The sequence below is a fragment of the Opisthorchis viverrini genome (genome assembly GCF_000715545.1).
Source record: "Opisthorchis viverrini unplaced genomic scaffold opera_v5_103, whole genome shotgun sequence".
NCBI classification, from domain to species: domain Eukaryota; kingdom Metazoa; phylum Platyhelminthes; class Trematoda; order Opisthorchiida; family Opisthorchiidae; genus Opisthorchis; species Opisthorchis viverrini.
Window position 1 is genome coordinate 260,761 of NW_008751758.1, and position 23,165 is coordinate 283,925.

General features: G+C 45.9%; 2 protein-coding genes across 2 annotated transcripts in view; one reads left to right on the top strand and one right to left on the bottom strand.

Annotated features, from left to right (window-relative positions):
• T265_05427 (hypothetical protein) overlaps nucleotides 1–23,165 on the bottom strand; it is a gene marked incomplete at both ends in the record, with an annotated part of 47,553 nt that overhangs the window by 9,538 nt on the left and 14,850 nt on the right. The window contains 4 exons of the mRNA XM_009170434.1: nucleotides 10,766–11,104; nucleotides 15,301–15,483; nucleotides 15,672–15,776; nucleotides 17,930–18,154. Coding sequence (XP_009168698.1) covers nucleotides 10,766–11,104; nucleotides 15,301–15,483; nucleotides 15,672–15,776; nucleotides 17,930–18,154 — 852 coding nt within the window. The remainder of the gene's footprint in view (nucleotides 1–10,765; nucleotides 11,105–15,300; nucleotides 15,484–15,671; nucleotides 15,777–17,929; nucleotides 18,155–23,165) is intronic.
• Nucleotides 15,741–23,165, top strand: part of T265_05428 (hypothetical protein) — a gene marked incomplete at both ends in the record, with an annotated part of 14,197 nt that continues 6,772 nt past the window's right edge. Inside the window, one exon of the mRNA XM_009170435.1 lies at nucleotides 15,741–15,778. Coding sequence (XP_009168699.1) covers nucleotides 15,741–15,778 — 38 coding nt within the window. The remainder of the gene's footprint in view (nucleotides 15,779–23,165) is intronic.

Here is a 23,165-nt window from a genome sequence, read left to right on the forward strand (position 1 = left end):
GAGGTAATCGTTTCGACTACTTAGATGAAGACCCCCCGCATCTACTGTCTACCTATTTCATAAGAATTTATCTGCATTTTATCACTCCGGAGTTGACATTGAATCTACATTAGACCTGATGGGGCCGATGCCTTTCGTTTTACCAAGGTATATAATTTATCGGAAATGATTTGTTGAATATAAACGTACTTACGCGCACAAGATCAACAACGTGTGGTTTGCACCACAGTGAAACGTATGTCTGTCGTTCCTCGGACCCCTGAAACTGACCACCAACTGGCATTGTCTCTTGAAGCAAGAATTTCCTGCTGTGCAGTACAAGTTCTATTCCCATTGGAATGCCAGAAGACTTACCGTTGAAATGCTAGAGCTGAGCTTATCGCATTAACTCGTTCGTGCGTTGCAAGTGCATTTGAATCGGTTTGGTATAAAATTTTGTAGACAGCCGAAATAACGTGGTACGCTGTACAAGTTGGAGAATGAATTAACTTGGTTACCCATCACTTTTTCTACTTTATGGGAATGTTTTTAGTGCAAGTTCAAAACGCGATTCATGTGGCATTGGTCACTAACTTGTGGTTGGTTGCGAGGTTTGTATAACTCATGCCACCACTCTCGTTTGAACAGTCATCGTGCCGTCCTCGTTTGATCATTGTGCTGGGTTCGTAACAGAGAAAGTAGTAGTGGGCTTGAGTTTCGTTCTTATTGGAACTCATCAGCAGTGCACAGCCTTGGCCGCTCCGGGGTTAGGACTTGGCATATCTGACCCGCTAGTCGGGCAAGTAGCCACAACTCCACCAGTACGTGCTGGACGCATGTGAATTTACACACCTCAACAGGCGAGAATGTTCACACTCGAGTATTGCGATTGGTTAGCACAGCGTCTTGAATGACGGCCCAATTAATGTTGGTGGAATCTGCCTCACTTCTACACGTGCTTCCTGGGAGGTCGAAGTATGTTATTTAAGGGTTTCTTCGGGGGTAGAATGAGAGAAGTATGACACTGTACTAAGTAGGAACATGTTAAAACAACAAAAATTGAGATGGAGCCTGATTAGAAGTGGGTGTATTATTTTTCTTCACTCAGGTCACACACCTATGAAGGGAAAATCCAAACTGTATGATTGGTGATTTTGCAGGTGATTCTGCCGACTCTTGAAGACATCATCACTTATCGCAAGACCATTTTATCCATTTCGAAAAGCGGGAGAAATGATCCCAAAAAATTACGCAAGATTTAAACGGTTGTATCGCTCCGAGCTGGTTCACTCGTTTAGGCGTCTCTAGGCTCGAGCATCTGACACCATCTTGGGCCTGGCACTTTCCTCGTATAAAGTGGCAGCTAGGCATAGAAAGGGTGTCATGACTGAACCATTTGATTCGATTCATTCGATTCCTGATTAGCAGTGGTCAAATTCAGGTCCAGTCTTTTAACTTTGGGTAGTTTATAGCCTTTTCAGCGTTGGTTCACGACTAATCGATGGAGGTCAACAAACGAGTGCACTCGGAAGTAGACCAAGTTTTCGAGAAATACACTCATTTTCAAATCAATTTGGATTCAAGTAGAACATAAGGTTGACGGAAACTCTGGGACTGCGCCTACATGATGAGCCCCAAGAAGGGCGAAACCGGTCGTTTGTTGTCGAAGAGTAATCAGCAACCTTGTGAGTAGTTTCCTCTGTGAAAACAGACCAAGGTTTGTTTGTGAGTAAGGCTGTTTGACAGTTGCTTTGTCCTGTGGTGCGCACAGCTTCCAGGCATCCTAGATGGTTTCATTCAGAAAATGAATATTGATCTCCTTGTCCCTGCCAACACCTTGTTGTCGCCCCGACGACAAGGTCGGCCACGAGTCATGCCCTGTTTTGGTTATATCTTGTGGAATATTTTCACTTTTTTCAGTGGATAATTTGCGGTTTTGTTAATCAAGTTCAGTGCCACTTGCTCTGGGTCACAATTATTCCTATCCTGTCAATGAAGAATGCACAAATAACGATTTTTACGCATATGCGACCATAGTCAGCTTCTTACTTTCAGGGTAATGCTTTGGCCCAGAGCATTTCACCATCGGTCTTTACAGTGGAATGATATCCACCGAACCCAACATGCTGTTGGGCATCTTATGCGATTACGAAGCAAGTGGATTAAATCAGCTCTGGACGAAAGCCGATTTCCAGTCTTAAAGGCGGAGGGGAATCAATCACAGCTTGGCATTAGAAGGACGGCGACTTGAAAAGAAGTTTGTAGAGAGTGTGGCAACACGGAGGTTCATACTCACTTGCCAACAATACTTCAGAATAGAAGCTAGCCTGGCACGCGGACAACATGTGAGAAGGAAAAAATCAAATCGCCCAAGCCAAATAATCAATAATCGTCTGCAAGATCCCATTCAACACGAAAGTTTTGCGAAGTAATATTATCACTTTGCACGTGTGACTTTCATTACAAATCACAGAAGTGAAATGTTCTGAAGTGACACATCTGTTCATTTCGGTTGATCAGCCGCTAACCACTAAAACCAAGGATACGTTTAGCTCATCCAATACAATTTCAGGTTTCGAAAGACGGGAAAATGCCTGAGAGATAGCTGAAGATGTCATACTTAGTTAGTTGATGTCGAATTATTCTACTCGCCAAATGAAGCGAGAAACGTCAGAGATATGTGTACAAGTTGATAGCTTTATTTCAGGAACGCCACTCGCATTGCGGCCGAACCTTACTTCTCACGATCATTAAAGGCGGTGCGTCGAATCCCCAGGATTTTCATCAAGATAGACAACAGCTGTCAGCACAACTGAATGTACTGGTTAGTACTCACGCACTTCGTTTCCAGATCATAGAGTGTTCGCCTATTTCTGAAAAAAAACAGCTCCGCGGGTTTGGTATCCTTCCGATATGCGAATTCCACGTCCCAAGCAATGCAACCTATGAAGTGTGGGTGGCACGTTCACTGTTGGAGGAAGAATCCGAAAACCATGCGGCATATCTAACCACTGTTTTTCCTTTATTTCCAGCTGACCCAGAAGATCCTTGGGAGAGACCAATGGTCAATCATCAAGAGTTTTCAAATCTCCCATACGCTTAAATGTCATAATTCTGATCCATAAAGTAATAGGGTTTGGAGCAAGATGGCCCAAGTGGTTAGGTGCGAAGTTAGGTCCGTGGTTCGAAATCGACCTCTGTCACTCGACTTCCACTGTCTGGACTTGGGCAACCTGGAATTATCTCAGCCCTCGTGCAGTATGACACTTAGGCACCGGAAGGGCGCTACAGCTGAACGAAGGGTTTGCATCGCCATTGACAGAGAGAATAACATCGTGCAGGTGACTTAGTTCTCGGAGGCCAGCAAACGCTGTTCTGACCTTCCCGATCAGAGGACTAGTCTTGTTTCCAACAGACCAACCAACAGGTCTACCACTTCGATTAGCTCGTCTGTAAGCACGCGGTGTGGATTTGATCCCAATCAGTCTTGAAGTAGCGGCACTTCATAAACCTATGCCAAACCTTCCATCAGAATTGCCTGACTTGTTTGAAATGTGTTGAATCTCTAAAACATCCGAGCGCAGAAGAAGGAGACGATCTGAGAACTGAAGGCGAACGTCTCATGACCCTTTCAATCCTTAAGGTTTCCGGGGTGGGAAGGAGATTGTCAAACACCAAACCAATAGCCAATTCGAGTGGGGATATGTTTTTCTCACCTAACCAGACGCGGTGAACTCTGTGACAGCAACTGCACAGTCATGTGCGCTTATAAAAGTTGGGATACAGGGTTAAATCAGAAGGGAGACCCTTATTCGAAAGTCAACGCCACAGTCTCTAGCAATCAGCAAAATCAGGAGTATCTTTCAGATGATTTCGTGCCAATTACGCTAATTTCGTGGAATTTGTTTTCAAGTAGAACATGAGGTTGACGGAAACTGCGCCTACCTGATGAGCCCCAAGAAGGGCGAAACCGGTCGTGGGCTGTCGAAGAGTTTTCAGCAACCTTATGAGTAGTGCATTACGAAAATACGGTAACCGTCTAGCGTTCCGAAGAATGGGGCTGTTTGAGAACTTGTCTCAAAGTAAAGGTTGGATCAGTGTATCCTAGGTCAGGTTGTCTTTTTCGGTAACCCACCAACTTAAGTAAAGCAATGCGTGTCTTGGATGCCTTGGCTAGGACGATGCTTTTTCGAAAGAATTTCTTCCTACGTTTAGGAAGACAGGAATCATCGTCAGACCACTCCACTCTAACGGTAATCAGTTTTTGTTTCAACTCCTCTGCAAAGGAGTTGGCAGATCCCTAATGAGAGCCCAGCTACGTTCTATGAAAGTGCAGGCTGCCTACCACCGTGATCCGGGTGCCTTATCGCTTTAGAGGAATGATACTTAGCTGCTGTTGGTGGTGGACTTGTATCGGTTTTCCAGTCTAACTCGTTTGGAGGTTGGCTACACGGCAAGACGGTGACTCTGAGAATGAACCACTGGTCTTTTAATCACAAGCGGTTTTACTAATATCTCTTTTAGTTGGGGTGATAAATTAAAACAACTGAGCTGCGACGTGACTGAAGGGATTGCCTTCTCTAGTCCCTGGTCTTCTTAAATCTACCCGATATCTCCATCGTTCTTTCTCCTTTGGAGTGAGTCCAGCTCTTACACTAACGATACGAACAGCCACTGAATCAATATCAAAGTAGAAAATGTGAAACAACTGAGCTCGTTGTAGGCGAAATGAAGTGCACGATCGAGGTGGACCTTGTGTGTGTGTGTTTCTGAGACACAACGTGCATCGACAGAAAGGGAAGGCAAAGTTTCATCAAGAGGTTTCTGTTGATCAGTTTGACAAAGATAACTGTATTGTGGGAAGGGGAGTAGGTTTCAGCTAGTTCACCTTGATCTTTTGACTCAAACAACTGAGTCACAGAGCAGCGTGTGGTAGGGTTTTCTGGAGATGTTCTTTCAAAAATCAGTGACCCAATGGCCTCATCCGTTTGGTTGCGAGAGATCTGTCTAGCCCAAGGGTTCAGCGAGTAAGGCATGAATATCTCGTGCGTGATTCCAATACACATTAGAGGTTATCGATCCTCGCAGTAGGGTTTGTATCGGGGGTGTGAACGAACCACTGAACTAATCCATGAGAGAAGGCGATGATTGGTTGTTGGTCTGTTCGCCGAGCTTGACAGTTGGACTGCAAACGTTTCATCACCAATCGAGTTGACACGGTCAGTGTAGGGTTGCGTGACGTGTCACCCCTAGATTGGTGATGAAACGTTTGCAATTCAACTGCCAAACTCGGCAAACAGACCAATAACCAAACAGCGCACCCGAGCAATCTACACTCCACTACTTTACCAAAAGGCGATGAACTTGTCCTGCCTACTTTACTATTTGGGAGTAGACTATGTACGACGAACAACCAACTGAAAACGGTATACGTAGCTGTGTATTTTGGCGGTAATTTAAATAGTGTAACTGATTTCTTCCCCCACACCAGTGCCTTAGTGCTTTAAGAACAAGACTCGCCAACAAGGAATACAACAGCCTAAGTGCAAAAGTTACAGGCATTGTGGTATTTAAAGTGCACTTTGAAGCCTTGAATTCAGGCTGTCCGATTGGCCTTGGGTGAACATGTTGTACGTAAGATGGTCGTTGGTCTCTAATTCAGCTGTTGGTTTGCTGTTAGGGTAAAATGTAGTTCAGTGTTGTGGTGCCCGTTCTGCGTTTGTGAACTTTCTGTGTTGATTTTTTCTAGATTACCCGTCTGCACATTGTGAATAAAACTGCTTAACGGAGTTTCCCATCTTAAGCGGACGTACTGGGTGAAATAATGGAATAAGCTATAATAATCACCCAATGAAACCAAGTCGGAGGTGATTCTCTTCATGTAAGGCATCGTTGTGGGGGTACTGCCATTTGATGGACCAGCCAGAAGTCGAATGCACACTTACTCAAAGGTAGGTCTGAAAGTTCATAGTTGGTACAGTTTTGCAGAATCTAGCAATGGTTTATGTCGCACCAAACAACCAATAGTAGCAATGATCGCTCAGCAGTAACATCCTTCGGTGCATAGCTACCATGCTTTGGAAGCACGAGGGATGATATAGTGCCAAGTTGTCTAAGCCCATAAAGGAGCAGTCAAGATGTCGGGACTGGATTCCTACCATATGACATCCGGTCAGTCAGTTCGAGAATTAACCAATGAGCTATTTCTAGTCATGTTTGACTGCGCACAAGCACGTATGATTCATCGAAAAAGTTCTCAGGAGAACTAGTTCATCTCACATGAATCGTTCACAACTTCGGTGTTCGAATTCTACTTCAGAACGTTTGCCCATTGTGAACACACCTAGCACTTTGCGGATCGTTCAGAGATTTCACCTGAATATCACATTCCTGGCACTGTTGTCTCCATGTTTACCAAGATCTTGACCAGTCCGTGCTCTGGCATTAATAAGTAAATTTCAGTAACTATACAAGTTAGGCTACGTTAGCAGGATATAGTTAACCAGCTGAAACACGGTGTGGCCTTTCCCCACCACATTCAGTTGAGGAATATCGTGAAGAACCGATTCAGTTGAGGCTTTGATTAGCATCAACCGGATTTTTGAATAAGTTTATTTAGATACTTATATGAATATCGTTAGGCAGAGATAGCTCAGCGGTTAGACCGGAAGGTACCTGGTTCGAACCCGACCTCTGCCTCGCGACTTTCCTGTCTAGAGTTAGGCTACGTTAGCAGGATATAGTTAACCAGCTGAAACACGGTGTGGCCTTTCCCCACCACATTCAGTTGAGGAATATCGTGAAGAACCGATTCAGTTGAGGCTTTGATTAGCATCAACCGGATTTTTGAATAAGTTTATTTAGATACTTATATGAATATCGTTAGGCAGAGATAGCTCAGCGGTTAGACCGGAAGGTACCTGGTTCGAACCCGACCTCTGCCTCTCGACTTCCCCTGTCTAGGCTTGAGCAACCTGGCAGTATCCCAGCCCTCGTGCTTCCTTCTGGTGGCATGACAGTTAGACACCGGAAGGGTGCTGTGGCTGAACGGACGCCGAACGACATATATCGTTGTTTAGGTAAAGATTGAGGTCGTTTGAAATCTGGGAAATGTGCCTGTCTGATGTGCCTTAAGAAGGAGAAATTGATAGCGGGCCACAGAACGGTAGTGCTGTGTCCGGAACTAATATTAGAACCTGTCTCTCTTTTGGCAGTCACATGCAATCAAGTCACTTTCCATAGTTCATGGGGTTGCGATCACTTTTCTCAAGTGGGAACTTGTTCATTTAGGGAAGGCAAGTTTTCGGTTGGCACTATAATTTGAATTGGTTTGACTAGTACTGAGGATTCACTCTAGAAAACGACGCGTGTAGTGAACAGCGCTGGCTGCATCCTGAAAAATCGAGTAGTTTTTGTACTTTATGGTAGTCAGAATGGAGCCATTAATTACATATCCTCGGATGATGACAAGACAACCTTCACATGGCTTTGGAATTGCCACGATTTGGAAGCGTTCGAAATCGAACCTGGGGTTTTCTTGGTTTCTGTGCATGGATATCTTCTGATAGTCGCATCATGTTCACTCATTCGTGTGAACAGGTCCGTCCGGATTTGTCCAACATAAGGTTGTTAAATTTTCTGCAGTTGGGTTGATACATCACGTCGCTTGTCTTGGTTGCTAATCCAGTTCTCCGGGCACCAGATCACTTTCCACAAAGTGGCTTTCGGTCTTTCGAGGTAGGCTAGGATTCTCCGTTTGAATGTTTGTAAACAACTGTAAGCACTCTAAGGTCTTTATTGCTTCGCTGGGATTCACGTCTCTAATCATTTTGCAAGCTTTCGTTGCAGTGCCCACTGAACAATTTCTGTAAGCTGCACGTCCCACCGCGATTGACAGTAAGCCGTCATCTTTTAGTCGGCCTTGAGTGAGTAAGTCTCAGCGTATCCTGCGTTACCATGAGACTGTCGTTTCTCCGAGCAATTACCACAGTGTCCGGAGACCAGCCGCTCTTAATAATCGAACATGACGTTGGTTGGACGGATGTGTTACTACCGGGCCAAGGTCTAAACAAACGTGTAGCGGTCACTCAGTTCATCACTGATCACCTTAAGCGACGTGTACGCTATGATTTCCCATCCATTTTTGTTCACGCGGCTAACACCTGCGTCACGTGCTAGGCCCATGACCCTCAACCGCACCAGGTCAAATTGTACTCATGTTTGAACAAGAATGGACACCCATCTCTTCTCACAGCACACGACAAATAGGGATACAACTCGGCCCAGCACACACGCACAGGACAGAAAGTTGACCAAGCTTCACGAGCCTCCACAGCACACGTGTAGCAGCCGTACCGGAGAGGAAACCCGTTCCGCTCCAGATCTTCACCTAGAAACTTTCACCAGTCATCCTCATACGATAAGTCTCTTTCTGGTCTGTTTCATTTTTTTTCATTGTATTTATTTTTATCAGGGTGTACCTAACTATTGTACACCATTCGTGAAGCATATACTTTGTTAGTGTCACGTTACAACCAGAACACTGACAAAGGTAGGTTCTGATTGGTCAGCCAATCTGGATCGGGCATCTATAGCTCGGCCCTTCTCGCCCCAACACGAAGATTCTACCGAGCGTGATGCTCGGTATGGTGATCCTGTAGATAAACTCGTAGTAATCTCTCTTCGTCTCACTAAGCAGATGCCGTTAGCTACCATGCCTTTTGATATACTATAGTGGGGGGAGCAGGAAACCAAGTTGTACAACATAAAAGTTGTACCACTGTTTGAAGTATGCAACAACTACCGAAAAATGGGAAACCCCATAAAGATTTTCATTTTCACAGCGAACCCCCCATGTGGAAGTGTTTTAATGTGTTCTGTTGTGAAAGATGAAAACTGCGTGGATCGCTTCTCCTCCGAAGCAGCGTTCCATGAAGGCTACTTGTACAGAAACAGTACTGTATTCAGATTTGTACAACAATCGACCGGGACAAATTGATTATAACAGTACTAAATGGTGTACGGAATATGATTGAAGACAGGCATTATATCACAGGAGGGTGATCACTTCGGGTAAGTAAAGGTAACGGCAAAACACAGATGGGTGTTCAAAGTAGGGATAAAAAATCCATCGGCACCAGGCGTCGAATTCCTCGGACATTTAGAAAGTGGGCGCCGACAGGCAAAACAAATATTGCTTTCGAGAGGTGATCCATTTTAACAATGTCTTTCGAATTTCGCTGATCGCGGTTTTTGTTGTGAGTGGATCCAGGGTGCAATAGATTTCGAAGACATCAGTTTTCTGAAATGGAAAAGTGATCAAATAAAAAAATCGCTGTTCCAGAGGTCACTACATAAAGATTCCTTTTGAATTTTTTTAGTCTGCGCATCCAGTGCAACCGGACAGGTGTGATTCGCATACCGCGGCACTAGTGGTCAATCGCTCTTGCTGCGCTGAATAAGGCCCTCACAGTTTCGTCAGTTAACAGCTTCCTTACGGTAGAACAAGAACTGCGGGAGGCCGGTTCCGACTGTTATCAAAGCTAAAGGTATGATATGTCGGGAACAGGCAGACTTAAGAGAGGAAGTACGCAAAACAGGAATGAGGCTGTACAGACGATGACTGATTTGAAAATAAGGTTGGTGTTAGTGAGGCAGCTACATGAATCCCAACTGAATCTCTCTCCTCTACGTACATAGGTCACGTCATGGTTCAGTTGGCACTCTATCCAGAATACTCCTGATATAACATTATTTATAAGGTTGATAAAAACTCCTGGACAGATGACTAATGATCTGCCTACTTGAAACGCCTGGAAAAAGGCGGAACCAGTAATGGATTGCTCAGCGGTGTTTCATCAACCTCATTGGTAGTGTAAAGGCAAGGAGATGAAGGATGCTTACTAAATTGTAAAAATTCCAACCGTATCTCTCTGGAGAGGATGCTTCAAGGGACCGACTAGGAGTGGTGCTCTCTCCGGAGTAAGAAACAACTGTACCGCAGATCTCTGAAGACCAGTCTGTTTGCGTCTATGAACGGTACTACAATGACGTAGCGGTAGGACAATACAGGCAATGCAGCTTTCTATATCTCTGAACGATACCGGTTAAATGCAGTCAGCCTGTCCAATAGGAGCACCCGATCAAAGCCGGTTAATTCCAGTCGCACGCAAGTTAGCGAACCCAGTTCAACTCTCAAGAAAGTTTGCTATATTCGTTCAGCTGTAGCACCCTTTCGGTACCTAACTGCCATGCCACCCTAAGGTTCCACGAGGGCTGAGATACTGCCAGGTTGCCCAAGCCTGGACAGGCGAAGTCGAGAGGCAGAGGTTGGGTTCGAACCACGGACCTTCCGGTCAGTAAATTCGCGCTCTAACCACTTGATCCATCTCGCCGTTCGTGCTATATTCGACGATGATGCCAGTGTGCAATCAGGTCAGATGATGAATTGGGCACCCGAAAGAGAACAATGATTTATCTGAATCGTTACTGTGGTCTGTATTATTGAGGCGGTGGACCATTTATGGAAGCCGTTGAAAACGGGTGGGTATACACTTCGTAGGCTAATTCCGCGTTTGATTATATCCTTATGTTCATCAGGTATTTGCTCGTACTCACGTCACAGACCACTCAGGCCGTTCCACACACACACACACACACACACACGTACTAGGCTGTTCGTTATGCTTTGCCTTTTTTCGGACGACGTGCAAAGAAGGTCAGTGTCCGAAGTTGTTGTTTCACACTGCATATCACTGTTCTCCCCGCGCTACAATCGCGAACTTACCCAAGCAAAAAATACTTCCGTCGGAGTGGACTGATAAATGAGCCGAATGTTATAACGCCGATTGTGCAGTCGGCAGTACATTCTCCGGTAGGCTTGCAGAATTTTTGCTCGTAGAGCGCTAGTCTCCGAGATTTGGGAATCGCCTGAAACGCTGCAACTGGCGCCATCCGATTGGGGATCCAAATAGGGAACAGTCCACTCGGTGGCTACGTACTGAGCCGTAGGGAGGTATTTACACACTAAATGCCGTAGTTCTGGAACGCCGATATCACGAACCGAAGGAAACTGCGTAGTAGTGATGGCTGTTACGTATTCACCACCGTTCGTAGATTTGAGTCGCTGGAATTTGGAAGAAAAAAGTACAAATTGAATTGTGGGCGCTTTTAAACATTTTCAATTTAAGGTTTCTCAAAATCACATTGAGCTGTCCTACAATTGTTTTGAAGATATCCTGGGACACACTTATTCTGTTGGAGTTCCAGATCAAATTCGGTCGAATTAAGGTAATTGACTACCATGTCAATCGCCAAATGTGCAGTTGCGGATCCTTGGCGAATCGCAACAAGAAGCTACGCTCAAATGAACCCATACGAGCAGATGAACTGAAACGACTCAGTAAAGAGGTACTGTAAAATAAACACCCCACAGGACCCCCCACCCAACAGTTGGGGAGAATACTAACCGAAACGGTGAGCCAGTGGTCAACGTGGGAATACCCTTTAGAAATGGCACTTCAGATACCATCCGGACGATAGCAGAACATTCCCCAGAACTGATAACATCTTACAGCGACACCTTGTGAAGACTAAGGATCGTATCGAATCTGAACAGCACACAAACTGCGTCTGGTAAATTCCATGACCAAAAATATCCAGCCAAACACATACGGCCGACAACCAGACAACTCCATGAACGAATCAGGAAAAAAAAACAGACGGCATGCGTCTTTCTCTTCAGCAAAATCCAACTGAGTTTAGAAAAACTGAATGTGACAACCACTGCATTCCAAGTGTTCAAGTGAAGCTACCAAACCATCTTCGATAGCACACGTATAATCCAGTCAGGAATCAACTCATGGTGCGTAGAACGGATGTCCCCTGAAGCAACAGAGATTCAACACACAAACGAACTACACTAACCGTGATGATGGAACCAACACCCCGTTTATTTGGTTTGGATTTACTGCACACCCAAGCAGACCCAATGGCCAGATATTAGACAGGAATCTCCACAGGGCACATTCCAGCCAAAGTACACATACAATCACGCGTACATGCAAATCGAACACATGGTCATACACTAGGCGCATCCGACCACCAAATGGTTTCAGGAACGCACTAATCAGAGGACCCGTACTCAAATGGTTGCAAAAATTTTTAAAAAAGGTTGCCCACGATATATGAAATGTCGGATCATGACAGTTAATCCAGTTTTAAAGTGTACCGATAGAAGGTGTATCATCCCTCGAGATGAAATTATGGTGTCCCAAGCGATGCCCTGTGCTGAGTACAGAATCTGAGCTACTGTACCAGTTATCGGGACACTCAGCGGACATATTGCAGAGGTACATACGTGCACAATGCACCTCACATTTACGCTAAAATGCAGACGTCATAAAAATGGTGTCAGGTTGGCCGAAAGCAAGAAAGCACTTTCGCTGTCTCCAGGATGAAGCGCTGTGTTGAAGGGTACAACTACAGGACGTGAGTAACTGATATACTTATTCCCGTCGGTCAAAACTAATACAGCACGAAATGTCGATTGACTAGTGTGTCTGTGACTGATCATTCAGTGGCACACACACACATATACACTAGCTCTAAGGGGCCGAGTGAAGCCACTCAGACATCGAAGCGCAAACGGAAGATGTGCATTGTATCGGTTTCATTTTAGTGAACCAGGATATTCCGCAAAAGGGTGTTTGGGAATCACGTGTATGCGTGAATTCTTCACCATTTCGGATACCCAATTTAATCTGGAGAGAAAATAGAAGTCCTATTGGTATACTTCAGAACTAGCTTCCGTACACATTGCAGTCAGTCTTGTACTGACTTGTAATGAGTGAATATTGAAAAAGGTGTGTATGTAAGGTGTGCGTGTATGCTGTGCGTGAACACGCTAACAGCTTCGCAGTAAAATCCCAAAACAGCTTGACTACTCACAAAATGTTAGTAGACAGAAGTGAAAAGTAACGGCCTGGATATAAGGGCCATCGTCTAAGGTCACTGTGTTAGGTGCATTCATTCTTGTGGTGTTTATAATTAGCACATCCACTTAAAAATGTACATTACCAACACCGCGGATAAAGCAAAACTAAACTACCGTTACTTAGATAAGAGTAGTTAACCTGCGAGTTGAACCTAACGTACGTATGCATAAGTATACTTCCGCAAGAGGAAGAAGGAAAAAATAAACAGCCGCCGATCCCGCCTCGGTGCGTGGATGACCGTGGTCGAGGCCAAGTTAGTATGTTACTGCCAAAAACATAATAATACAATACTAAGACTTCAGAGCTGTGTGTAGTGAATCACTTTTATTCCAGCTCTACTCATTCTTCCCGCTCCCAAGCAGATCAAAAACGACCGCTAACTGTGGGTGCGCGAAACATGCCAACACTGCTGGATTAAAACCGACAACCAGATCGACCGTCCTGCAAGGTGCATCACCTTTGCTACAATGGAAACGACAAGATACAGAATCGATGTCACGAGCCTGAGCGAAAACCGTTAGTTGACAACAAAACCTACGAGCAGATGGTTCCAAATACAATTGAGGCTGGAACGGCCACCGTAGTTCGATGTCACATAAGGGTGGACCAACTTGGACTCGGCGGTCGGCTGTTAGCTATCCATGAAGGATTTTGATTTCATTGACATCAGTGGAAACTGGCAACGCATACAAACATTATCTCAGGATTAATTCCTCAGTTGCTTATCAACATCAACAGGACCTGAGACTTAAGGCAACGGTTTTGGAATCACGGCTAATCGTCAGGGAGCTAGGTGTGGTCAGCGAGACAGAAAATCGGCGTAGTATGAAATCACACCACTTCTGTTGATAACAGACCCAGAAAGCTGAGTGTAGCGTGGCTGCCAACACTGTAAACGACTTAGTATGGCGTCATGTGGTGACGTTGGTTAGTTGTCGACTCGTCGGGTGGATTACTCAAGGAAAGTAGAGTTAAATGAACATGGTGTGGTGACCGTGGCATACCTAATAGCAGCACCAGCAGTGGTAACTGACAGCAGTCTTGTCGTTAGTACGTACGCCGCTAACACATGCGGCGCGCCACGGGGGAAAACGACTATACGTGGTGTGGATAACATGACCGGACCAGCAACTACTAATGCATCCGAATGTCACTAACACACCCAGTGGGTGGATGGACGCTAACGTGAATCACTGTGCAGTGGTTTCCAAAATGAAGCAGACAATTAGTTGTGACCTCAAGCCTGGTCACTGGCGTCGGTGACGTTGAAGCAACAGTGAACAGCCTACATGTCATTGTGTTGTTTATCGCAGCGAAAATGTGATGGTCGGCTAACGAGTCTGAACCGCCGGCAATAGACGGACCATTTGGGTGAAACGAAGCCTATGAGAGACTGCTGGGCAATCAAACCGAGTTCGCTATTCAGAAGAAATGGTTGTTACTCAATGAAAAAATGGATGGCGACCGAACTAAACCGAACAGGAAAACTACTGAGTGTCAGACCATTCCAGTTTCGTGGTGAAAAGACCTCGATTTTCTCAACCAAAAGTTGCCACCTTGTCGTAGTGAGCAATAGTTCTGCATGCTACGTTGGTTGGAAATCAGTTCGTTCAGCTGCAGGGCCCTTTCGGTGCCCAACTGCCACGCTACCACCAGAAGGAAGCACGACGGTTGGGATACTGCCAGGTTGCGCAAGCCTGGCAGTAGAAGTCGAGAGCCAGAGGTCGGATTCGAACCACGGACCTTCCGGTCAATAAATTCGCGCGCTGACCACTGAGCCACCTCGCCTCCCACTCAGGTTCAACCATGTCAGGAAGGTCAACGGAAAGCAGCCAGACGAAGTGCAACGAGTCCCCATACCTATTCAATTCCTCCTATCTCATCTGTCCGATCCACACACCAGGTGCGTCGAATAGTTTAGGTGATGATGGAAGCTTATCAATGTGAGGGTTCAAGAGGGATTGGTCAGATGACCTACTGCGAAGATATCACTCAGTCGATGGTCGTGAATTTTGAACTGTTTGCTTTCTGGTCCGTGTCTGTGGCTATCGAAAGTGTTCACTTATATACGCTCATGGAGACAGAGGCAACCTTGCACCCCAGCGAAGTATTTACCACAACCTGACTTGATGCAATGTAGACGTCTTCAATGGCAGATCAAATGTCGTTACGTGAAAATAAAAAAAAAACGATCGCAGTGAAACACCAAACAGGACAGGAAACAAAAAATGTAACGTACATCAAAGATGGCATCCTTTGCTTCTTCCAAAAAAAAACGATCGCAGTGAAACAATCAACCAAACAGGAAACAAAAAATGTAACGTACATCAAAGATGGCATCCTTTGCTTCTTCCAATGCATAGAACTGAGTACTGTCGACAGACAAAAGCACCGAAGATGTGTGATTGTCGAGGAACGCGATATTAGCATAGAGGAAGCCGCTGTGAGAAGAGACGGGAGTGGGTGGGAAGTTCAAATCATCATCTATGCCACTATAGTTTGCCCGTAACTGACAAAACACTAGTATCAGAACAATGCCCTAATTTCTGGATCATTACCAAAAACGGTCAACAAGAGTCAATGAAATGAAAGTAAACTGCAAAATCACACAAAATTCACTCACTTGGCATCGAACTTGGGCAAACAAATCGGTATCCAATGCGTCTGAACAGACTTGAGCGACTGTGAACTACATACCAGATTGATGATCAAGTGTATGTCGGCCGGATGAAGCTCATGACCTTTCATTCGGACCAAGCTGACTAGATGATTGCGGTGAAGCAGAAGGCCAAAGACGACGACCTGTAGGGCAAACAGAGAGAATTATTAGGGAGTGGTGGTAACCGAACCCGTCAATACAGTAAACTATTCTCGCAGCACTCTTTCTCCCCGAAAAAACGCATGTAGGCCACCCAACCACACAGAAGTGGGACATGCATATCACAGCATTATTTGGATCAGCTTCCGATCACTCGCCCTTATTAAGCTGTATCACCCTTTCGGTGCCTAACTGCCATGCCACCAGCAGGAGGCACGATGGATGGGATACTGCCAGGTTACTCAAGCCCCGAGGCAGAGGTCCGGTTCGGGACCTTCCGGGCAGTAAATTCGCGCTCTTGCCACTGAGCCATCTTCAATCTATCTTAAGGAACTGGACAGGAAGCTGGTTCATCAGTTGGTTTTCCGATTCGAAGAAACGAATCGGAACTGCTGTAATACGCATTGTTGGGGGGCACTCACAGATATGTATTATTTCAGAGCGAAACATTACGGTTAAACAGTTGATCGTAACAACTTGATTGTAGAATAATCTTTGAACAACCGCTGTCGAATGTCTCCCACCCAAACGAGCCGGACCTCGTGCCCAGAAATAAGACGGGACAAACAGCACCCTGTTGGACTCAAACCCTTTTTTTCAAAAACTGCTTTCTGACGCAAAGCGGCCGTCGTCACGACACAGAAGTCTTCTGGCGTTGTACACACGGCAGCGGGCCGTCCGGATCAAAAGGCAGAATGATGGATCCGGCGTATTGGAAGGGTTCAACCTTCCAATGAAACTTTTTTCATCATAGGTGGTGTTCCGTTAGGTTGGATGGGTCAAAAACACCTTCACCTCTGACAGCGGTGACAGCTCTTGACACAAGTCAAGAACTGTCAAAGCCACCGTCTAAGAGGGCCATATCAGTAGAGTAACTGATGTCGAATATCCATGAGTCATGGGTTTAACACACGTGACTCTAAAGGTCTGCTCCATGATCAAGTGGATTAAATAAGACTGACTACGCATCCCTGTTGCGATAGCTTGGGGGCGAGATGGACCAAATGGTTAGATCGCGAATTTACTGATCGGAAGGTCCGTGGTTAGAAGCCGACCTCTGCCACTCAACTTCCCCTGTCTAGGCTTGGGCGACCTGGCAGCATTCCAGCCCTCCTGCCTCCTTCGTGTGGCATGGCAGCTAGGCACAGAAAGGGTGCTACAGCTGAACGATTTATTTTTTTAAATTTTGTTTTGCGATAGCTTAGTCACTAGACTCTTCGCCATACCTCTTGATACCATACACATAGTGCGTCAAAAGCTGCAGGAAGGACAATGGAAAAAAGCGAAGGAAAAGGACGTCAACGAGGTGAAGGCTGCGAACCTGACATCAAGCAACTGGCCGAAGTGCTCAACCCGTCATGTGAACTTTTCCTAAGGGTCTGAGATAAGCTCTTGAGTCGCATAGGAAAAACTTGTTGTAACCTGAATTGAACCGGTTCACTGAAGGCTAAACAGAATAAGTCTAAAAGCGTAAGAACATGCTAAAAACTTGTATCAGCGTGCTATTTTTAAGTGGTGAACAGTGTACTTCACGGGCAGAGTATTTGTTCATCATGTGGTTCAGGTGTTGGGAAACAACAAGTTTTAGATAGATGGAGAAGCAAAAGAGACCGAACAAAACCGCAAAATTAATAATAATCATTCATTCAGCCGTACGGCTCTTTCAGTTAGTACCTGCCGCTCAACTCCAAGGAAGCACGAAGGCAGAAACACTGACCGGCTGCCCAAGCCCAGCCAGAAGCAAACAGAAAGCCAGAGTTTGGTTCGAACCGCTAAGCTTCTGGCCAGCAGTTTCCAGCCTCAACAGCTGGGTTAGCGCAGGAGTTACGAGAATGCCTGATGTAATTAGGATAGGTAGGCTATCGGATACAATGTGGGTGAGAAACAGAACGTAGGTAGGCAGCTGTGTCGCTGAAAACGAGGTCAATGAGGAGCGATAAGCAACCGTATCGATCAAGGGCGCGAGAAGGATGTGGACAATGAGTGCACAGTCTCAAAATCAGACTGACAATTAGATAAGCATGTACGGCTTATCCCCTTCGGACATATCCAGAAACAGGTAGACAGTCACCGAAGGTGCATGAACCGTGGAATAAACAAAACGAAGTTCGGTACCAGCAAAAAAGTGAGCACTTACACGTGATTTCACTGACTGACTAATGATCTGTGAACAAGCGTCTCTCGCTACCGGAGTCAGAGGAAGGTAGCTGACCGACTGAAGGAATGCAGCGAAAGAATCTTCCACGAATTCGACTATGGAAGAGATGAGTCGACTATCGCCAACCAGAAGACGACGCAAATCAAGGTTTTTTTGTACCGTGAACCGGTGGTCTAGGCGTTGCAAGGTGAGCAAACTGAGAAGCTGGAGAACACAGAAGAATTTAAAGTTGATTGGCACCGAGAAGAACAGGGAGTCAGGAGAAGCTGTCCGTTTGAGTTTAGGAAATCTTTGTAGGGCTCAGGCAAAAAAGAAAAGTGGAATGAACACCGATGCTCCGCACCCTTGTATAATTGTATCAAAGAGGCTTTCATAATAGAAGGGAGGAAGGTGTGTAGAAGAACCATTCCACAGTATAAATGGTCCCACCAGGAAGTTGAATGAGCTGAAGGTGCAAAGACCTGGATAACACACATTAGTTCGTGAATACCCTAGTAGACAGAAACGAATGGCTACGAATTGGAAGCAACAACTCCTATCATTGACGGATGAATCCGGGGTAAGAAGTTGGAATGACGCGGGAGAAGCTAGGTAGTGAAGCCACCAGGTTGGATGCAAGGATGGTATTGAGTGCCTGAATGGGCCATGTTTCCTAATGACCCTAATCACTAGTAAACATGGCCCATTCACGTGTTCAATACCATCTTGTATTCTCAAACTACCGGACGTGCGAGATTGTACAGAGAGCTCTCCAATAGCTTCCGTACACAATGCGTGTCCGTCAGGGATGCCCACTCTCTCTATTCCTTTTTAACTTTGTGATCGATGCAATAATGAGACGAACGCTGGAGGGTCTCCAAAACCTTGGTGTTCAAATAGTCTATGAAGAAAACCTTGCAATCCGGAATATGAAGACGACATCGTTCTCATGTTCGAAGAGGAGGAGAAGGCGCAAGTATTCTTGGATTAACTGACCAAATTCTATGCACTTTGCACCCACAAAGTGTAAGGTCATGCTGGTGGACATACAGTCACTGAACACGCCACTTACAATCCAGGGAGAGGTACTGGAAGTTGTGGGGCATTTACGTATCTTGGAAGTTGTATTAGTTCTGATTGTAGTGTGACAGATGAGGTGAATGCACGAATCTGCAAGGCTCGGGCCGCGTTTGCTAACTTGAGACACCTATGGCGTCAGAATGGTTTACCCCTGAATCTGAAGGGACGTGTGTATCAAGCTACAGCACGGGCTGTTTTGTTGTATGGCTGTGAGACTTGGCCTATTCGAGCAACGGACCTGAGACGTCTTCAGGTGTTCGACAATCGTTGTCTCAGAACCATAGCTCGCGTGGGTTGGTGTCGGCGAATTCATAGTGCGGCAGTTAGGAAGCGCGTTTTCGGTTGTGCAACGGGTACTTCCATTGAAGAATGTGTCCAACACCAGAAGCTGCATTGGTTGGGACATGTGTTGCGCATGCCGAACCATCGTTTGCCGAGGAGAGTGCTGTTTTCCATGCCCAATTCAGAGTTGCGTAAACAGAGGGGCGACCAACCCTTGACTTGGCAGAGGAGTATGAAAAAGATCACAAAACGCTTGGGTGCTGTCGGTGCTACTCGCCTTCCAGGATGGGGACCGTAATCCTCCCTGTGCCTGGTTGGAGACACTACAAGATACGGCTGCCAACCGATGTCAATGGCGTTCTTGTTGTCAATTTTTATCCAGAGTGAGTGTCTGGAGGTGTAGGCACCTCGGAATGATAGTCTTAAGCTAGCACTAAATCCCTTCCCCGTCCACCTTTACTCTTTTCTTTACAACAAGGCTTTCAAATAAATCATGGTTGTACGGCAGTGAAGCATCGGTGTTGAACACTGATGTCATGCAGTCGATGATGAGGATGATGAGTGACTGAAATCATTTATGTGTACCGTTCTGATGCTCCTATCCGGGGAGACGGTAAACGTAATTGTATGTTCTGGTTATGGCTTTCATACCCTGTGATTATAGTCTTTCCCTGGATGTGACTGGACGCGTCCTACCCTCCACATATATCTGCAAAGATGATTCTCCGGGGATCTCGATCCGAAGCCAATGCAGTGTCCTCAGGCACTTTGTTGTAGGCGAGATGCTTTCTCCAGAAGTCACTTGACGCTTCGCATCAGCACTATTCCCATTTTCCTACCACATTCAGACAGTATTCGCGGGACATGGACGGTTGGTGAGGCTTTCTTGGGGGACCCCACAGGGGTCCAAAACTGAAATCCGATCCCTTCTGGAAGTGAGACTTTTCTAACTCGGGAGTTAGACTCCTGAAACTACCGTGAACGACAGATGGGTCTGAGGACTGATGGCATCTTTACTTAGTTAGGTGATTCGGTTGCAAGCGATTCATCACCAGTTGAGATGACATTATCAGTGGATTGTGAGTTGGAGTGCGTTCAGGTTGGGAGTACAGATGGACTTTAGGTCCGATGAAGATCTGGATGAGGCCAATTCTTTTTGCCGTATGCTACAACTCACCGACAATCATGTCTAACCATTTGGAGATCGGAGAACGTAGTCTTCCAGGATGACATTTTCGAATCCGTTCCTCCCAGAGGGAGGGAAAGACAGCGTTAATGCTTCCATAAATATGCGAATGCTGGTCGCCTGAAGGAAATATTTTACTGCATTTACATCCTTGTCGCACAGAGCAGTTTCACTTTGCATCTAGGTTGCCTCGTACTACGACTACTAGCATTACGGTGGCTTATTCGGCTGTTCTCCCTTGAACTTCATGGCACAGATGGACCCCACAGAATGAGCTGACACTCCAGCTGACACGTGTTGGTCATCAGTAGGAAGAGTAGTCATCACTTGGATTCCACTTGACCTCAACCCCCCTCAAACTAAATTGTCGGAACACTCACAACCCCACAAAGACTAAGGAAAATCTAACAGCGGCACCCGAGGCGAATCATCAAGTGAAGCACTCTGAAGTGGAAGATTAAGAAACGAAAAGCGATCGGAACTAATTTGGAAGTGCAAAGTGCATACCAAAGGACGGGATGACTTTGGTCAGTTCATCCAAGAATACTCTTTTCTTTACAATAAGGCTTTCAAATAAGTCATGGTTGTACGGCAGTGAAGCATTGGTGTTGAACACTGATGTCATGCAGTCGATGATGAGGATGATGAGTGACTCAAATCATTGATCTGTGCCGTTCTGATGCTCCTATCCGAGGAGACGGTAAACGGTATTTTCTGCTTATGCCTTTCATGCTCTCTGATTATAGTCTTTCCCTGGATGTGACTGGACGCGTCCTACCCTCCACATGTATCTGCAAAGATGATTCTCCGGGGATCTCGACCCGGAGCCAATGCAGTGTCCTCAGGCACTTTATTGTAGGCGAGATGCTTTCTCCAAAGGTCACTTGACGCTTCGCATCAGGATTATTCCCATTTTTCCACCACATTCAGACAGTATTCGCGGGACATAGACGGTTGGTGGGGCTTTCTTGGGGGACACCACAGGGGTCCAAAACTGAAATCCGATCCCTTCATGGCACAGATGGACCCCACAGAACGACATTGTAACTAGTTTAGACTACAGGATCATGGCATAACTCAAGCCAAAAGCCCAGTCAAAGTGGCCGCCCTCGATCGTTGCGACCCAGTGAGCAGAGAGGATTTGTGTCGATACTGTTTACGTCCATCTGAAACTGTAGTATTTCGACCCCAGAGTCTTTCCAATGTAGGAATAACCTGGAAATGAGGTCAATGCTAGGCATATCATACTCTCCGTAATGTGGATAGTTGGAACAATTAGCCAGAAAGTTTGACGACCTTTGAGCTTCTCGTTTCGTCACCGAACAGCGAATACCGTTTCAGTGCAAGAATCAAATCTACAGACAAAATGACGACACTACCACAGTCTCCGTGACAACTGAAAAGTTTATGGGCAAGGGTAGAGATCAGTAACTCAACTTCTTGAAGAAGACACAAGGCGAGTCCCAGAAAACATCACAAAAACACAGAGCGGGAAAAATGTCCATTCTTTTCGAGTAACGTTGACCTAACCCCAAAACCCAGGTATCACGCATAGCTTTTGTTATGCTCACCGAGCTGGGCAATACGGCTTTGTTTCGCATGTATTAGGAGAAACAGCTCTGAACGTAACCGGACTACATAACTGCCAATGGAATAACCGTTTTTTTCGTTGAGGCAGATTTCAATGGTTGTTCTTCACTCACCCTAGACAGATGAGTTATGTTCTTAGTATCACTTTTTGACCCACTTGTACGTGACAGTGATTAACAGAGCAGCTTAGGCAGCGGAAGTCGAGAGGCAGAGATCGGGCTCGAACCGCGGACCTTCCGGTCAGTAAATTCGCCCCCTAACCACTTGGTCCATCTCGCCCCCTCGCATCATTCAAGTGTGTCAAAGTAATTCCGCGTTTTTACAGAATAAACCATTTACAAGAAGATCCTAAAAACTATTCGATAACCTACCACCGGCTTCGTCCTTTTCGGGATCCATCGGGTAGGTGGGGTCCCCGACTGTGACAACTGTTTATGCCCCCATGACTGCATCGGATCAGTAAAGCCAAACTTCTTTGGACAACTGAATTAGATAATCAACAAGACATCAAGATAAGACGTCTTGATAGTGGCGGGTGGCGCAAACGTCCAAAGTGATGAGTCGGGCGGCAAAATACGTCACATATTTGACTGGTTTGGACTGAGTAGGCTCATATGGAAGACTGTTTACATGGCATTCTCGTCAGTGCAGTTCGGGTAACCCACAGCTTATTTTCCATTTATGATGAATTCGAAAGAGTGAACCGGTGCCGCAGCTGTTTAAACCAATAGGCAGCCTCAGACAGTCTCTGAGGATGGCGCAAGTGGGTGGAGCGCGAATTTACTGACCAGAGGGGTTCGTGGTTCTAACCCGACCTCTGCCTCTCGACTTCCCCTGTCTAGGTTTGGGCAACATGGCAGCATCCCAGCCCTCGTGCTTCCTTCGGGTAGCATGGCAGCTAGGCGCCGGAAGGGTGTTACAACTGAGCGATTTATTTTTCATCTAAGATATGCCGAACATCATTGTAGTACTCATTGTCATGACTACCTCCGGTTGGACCGACTATTGGTTAACAAGCATGAAGAAACGAGATACAGAAACTCGAGCCTAGCACAATGCAAGCGCAGTCCAGGGTCGATTGTAATCGTAAAAACGGAG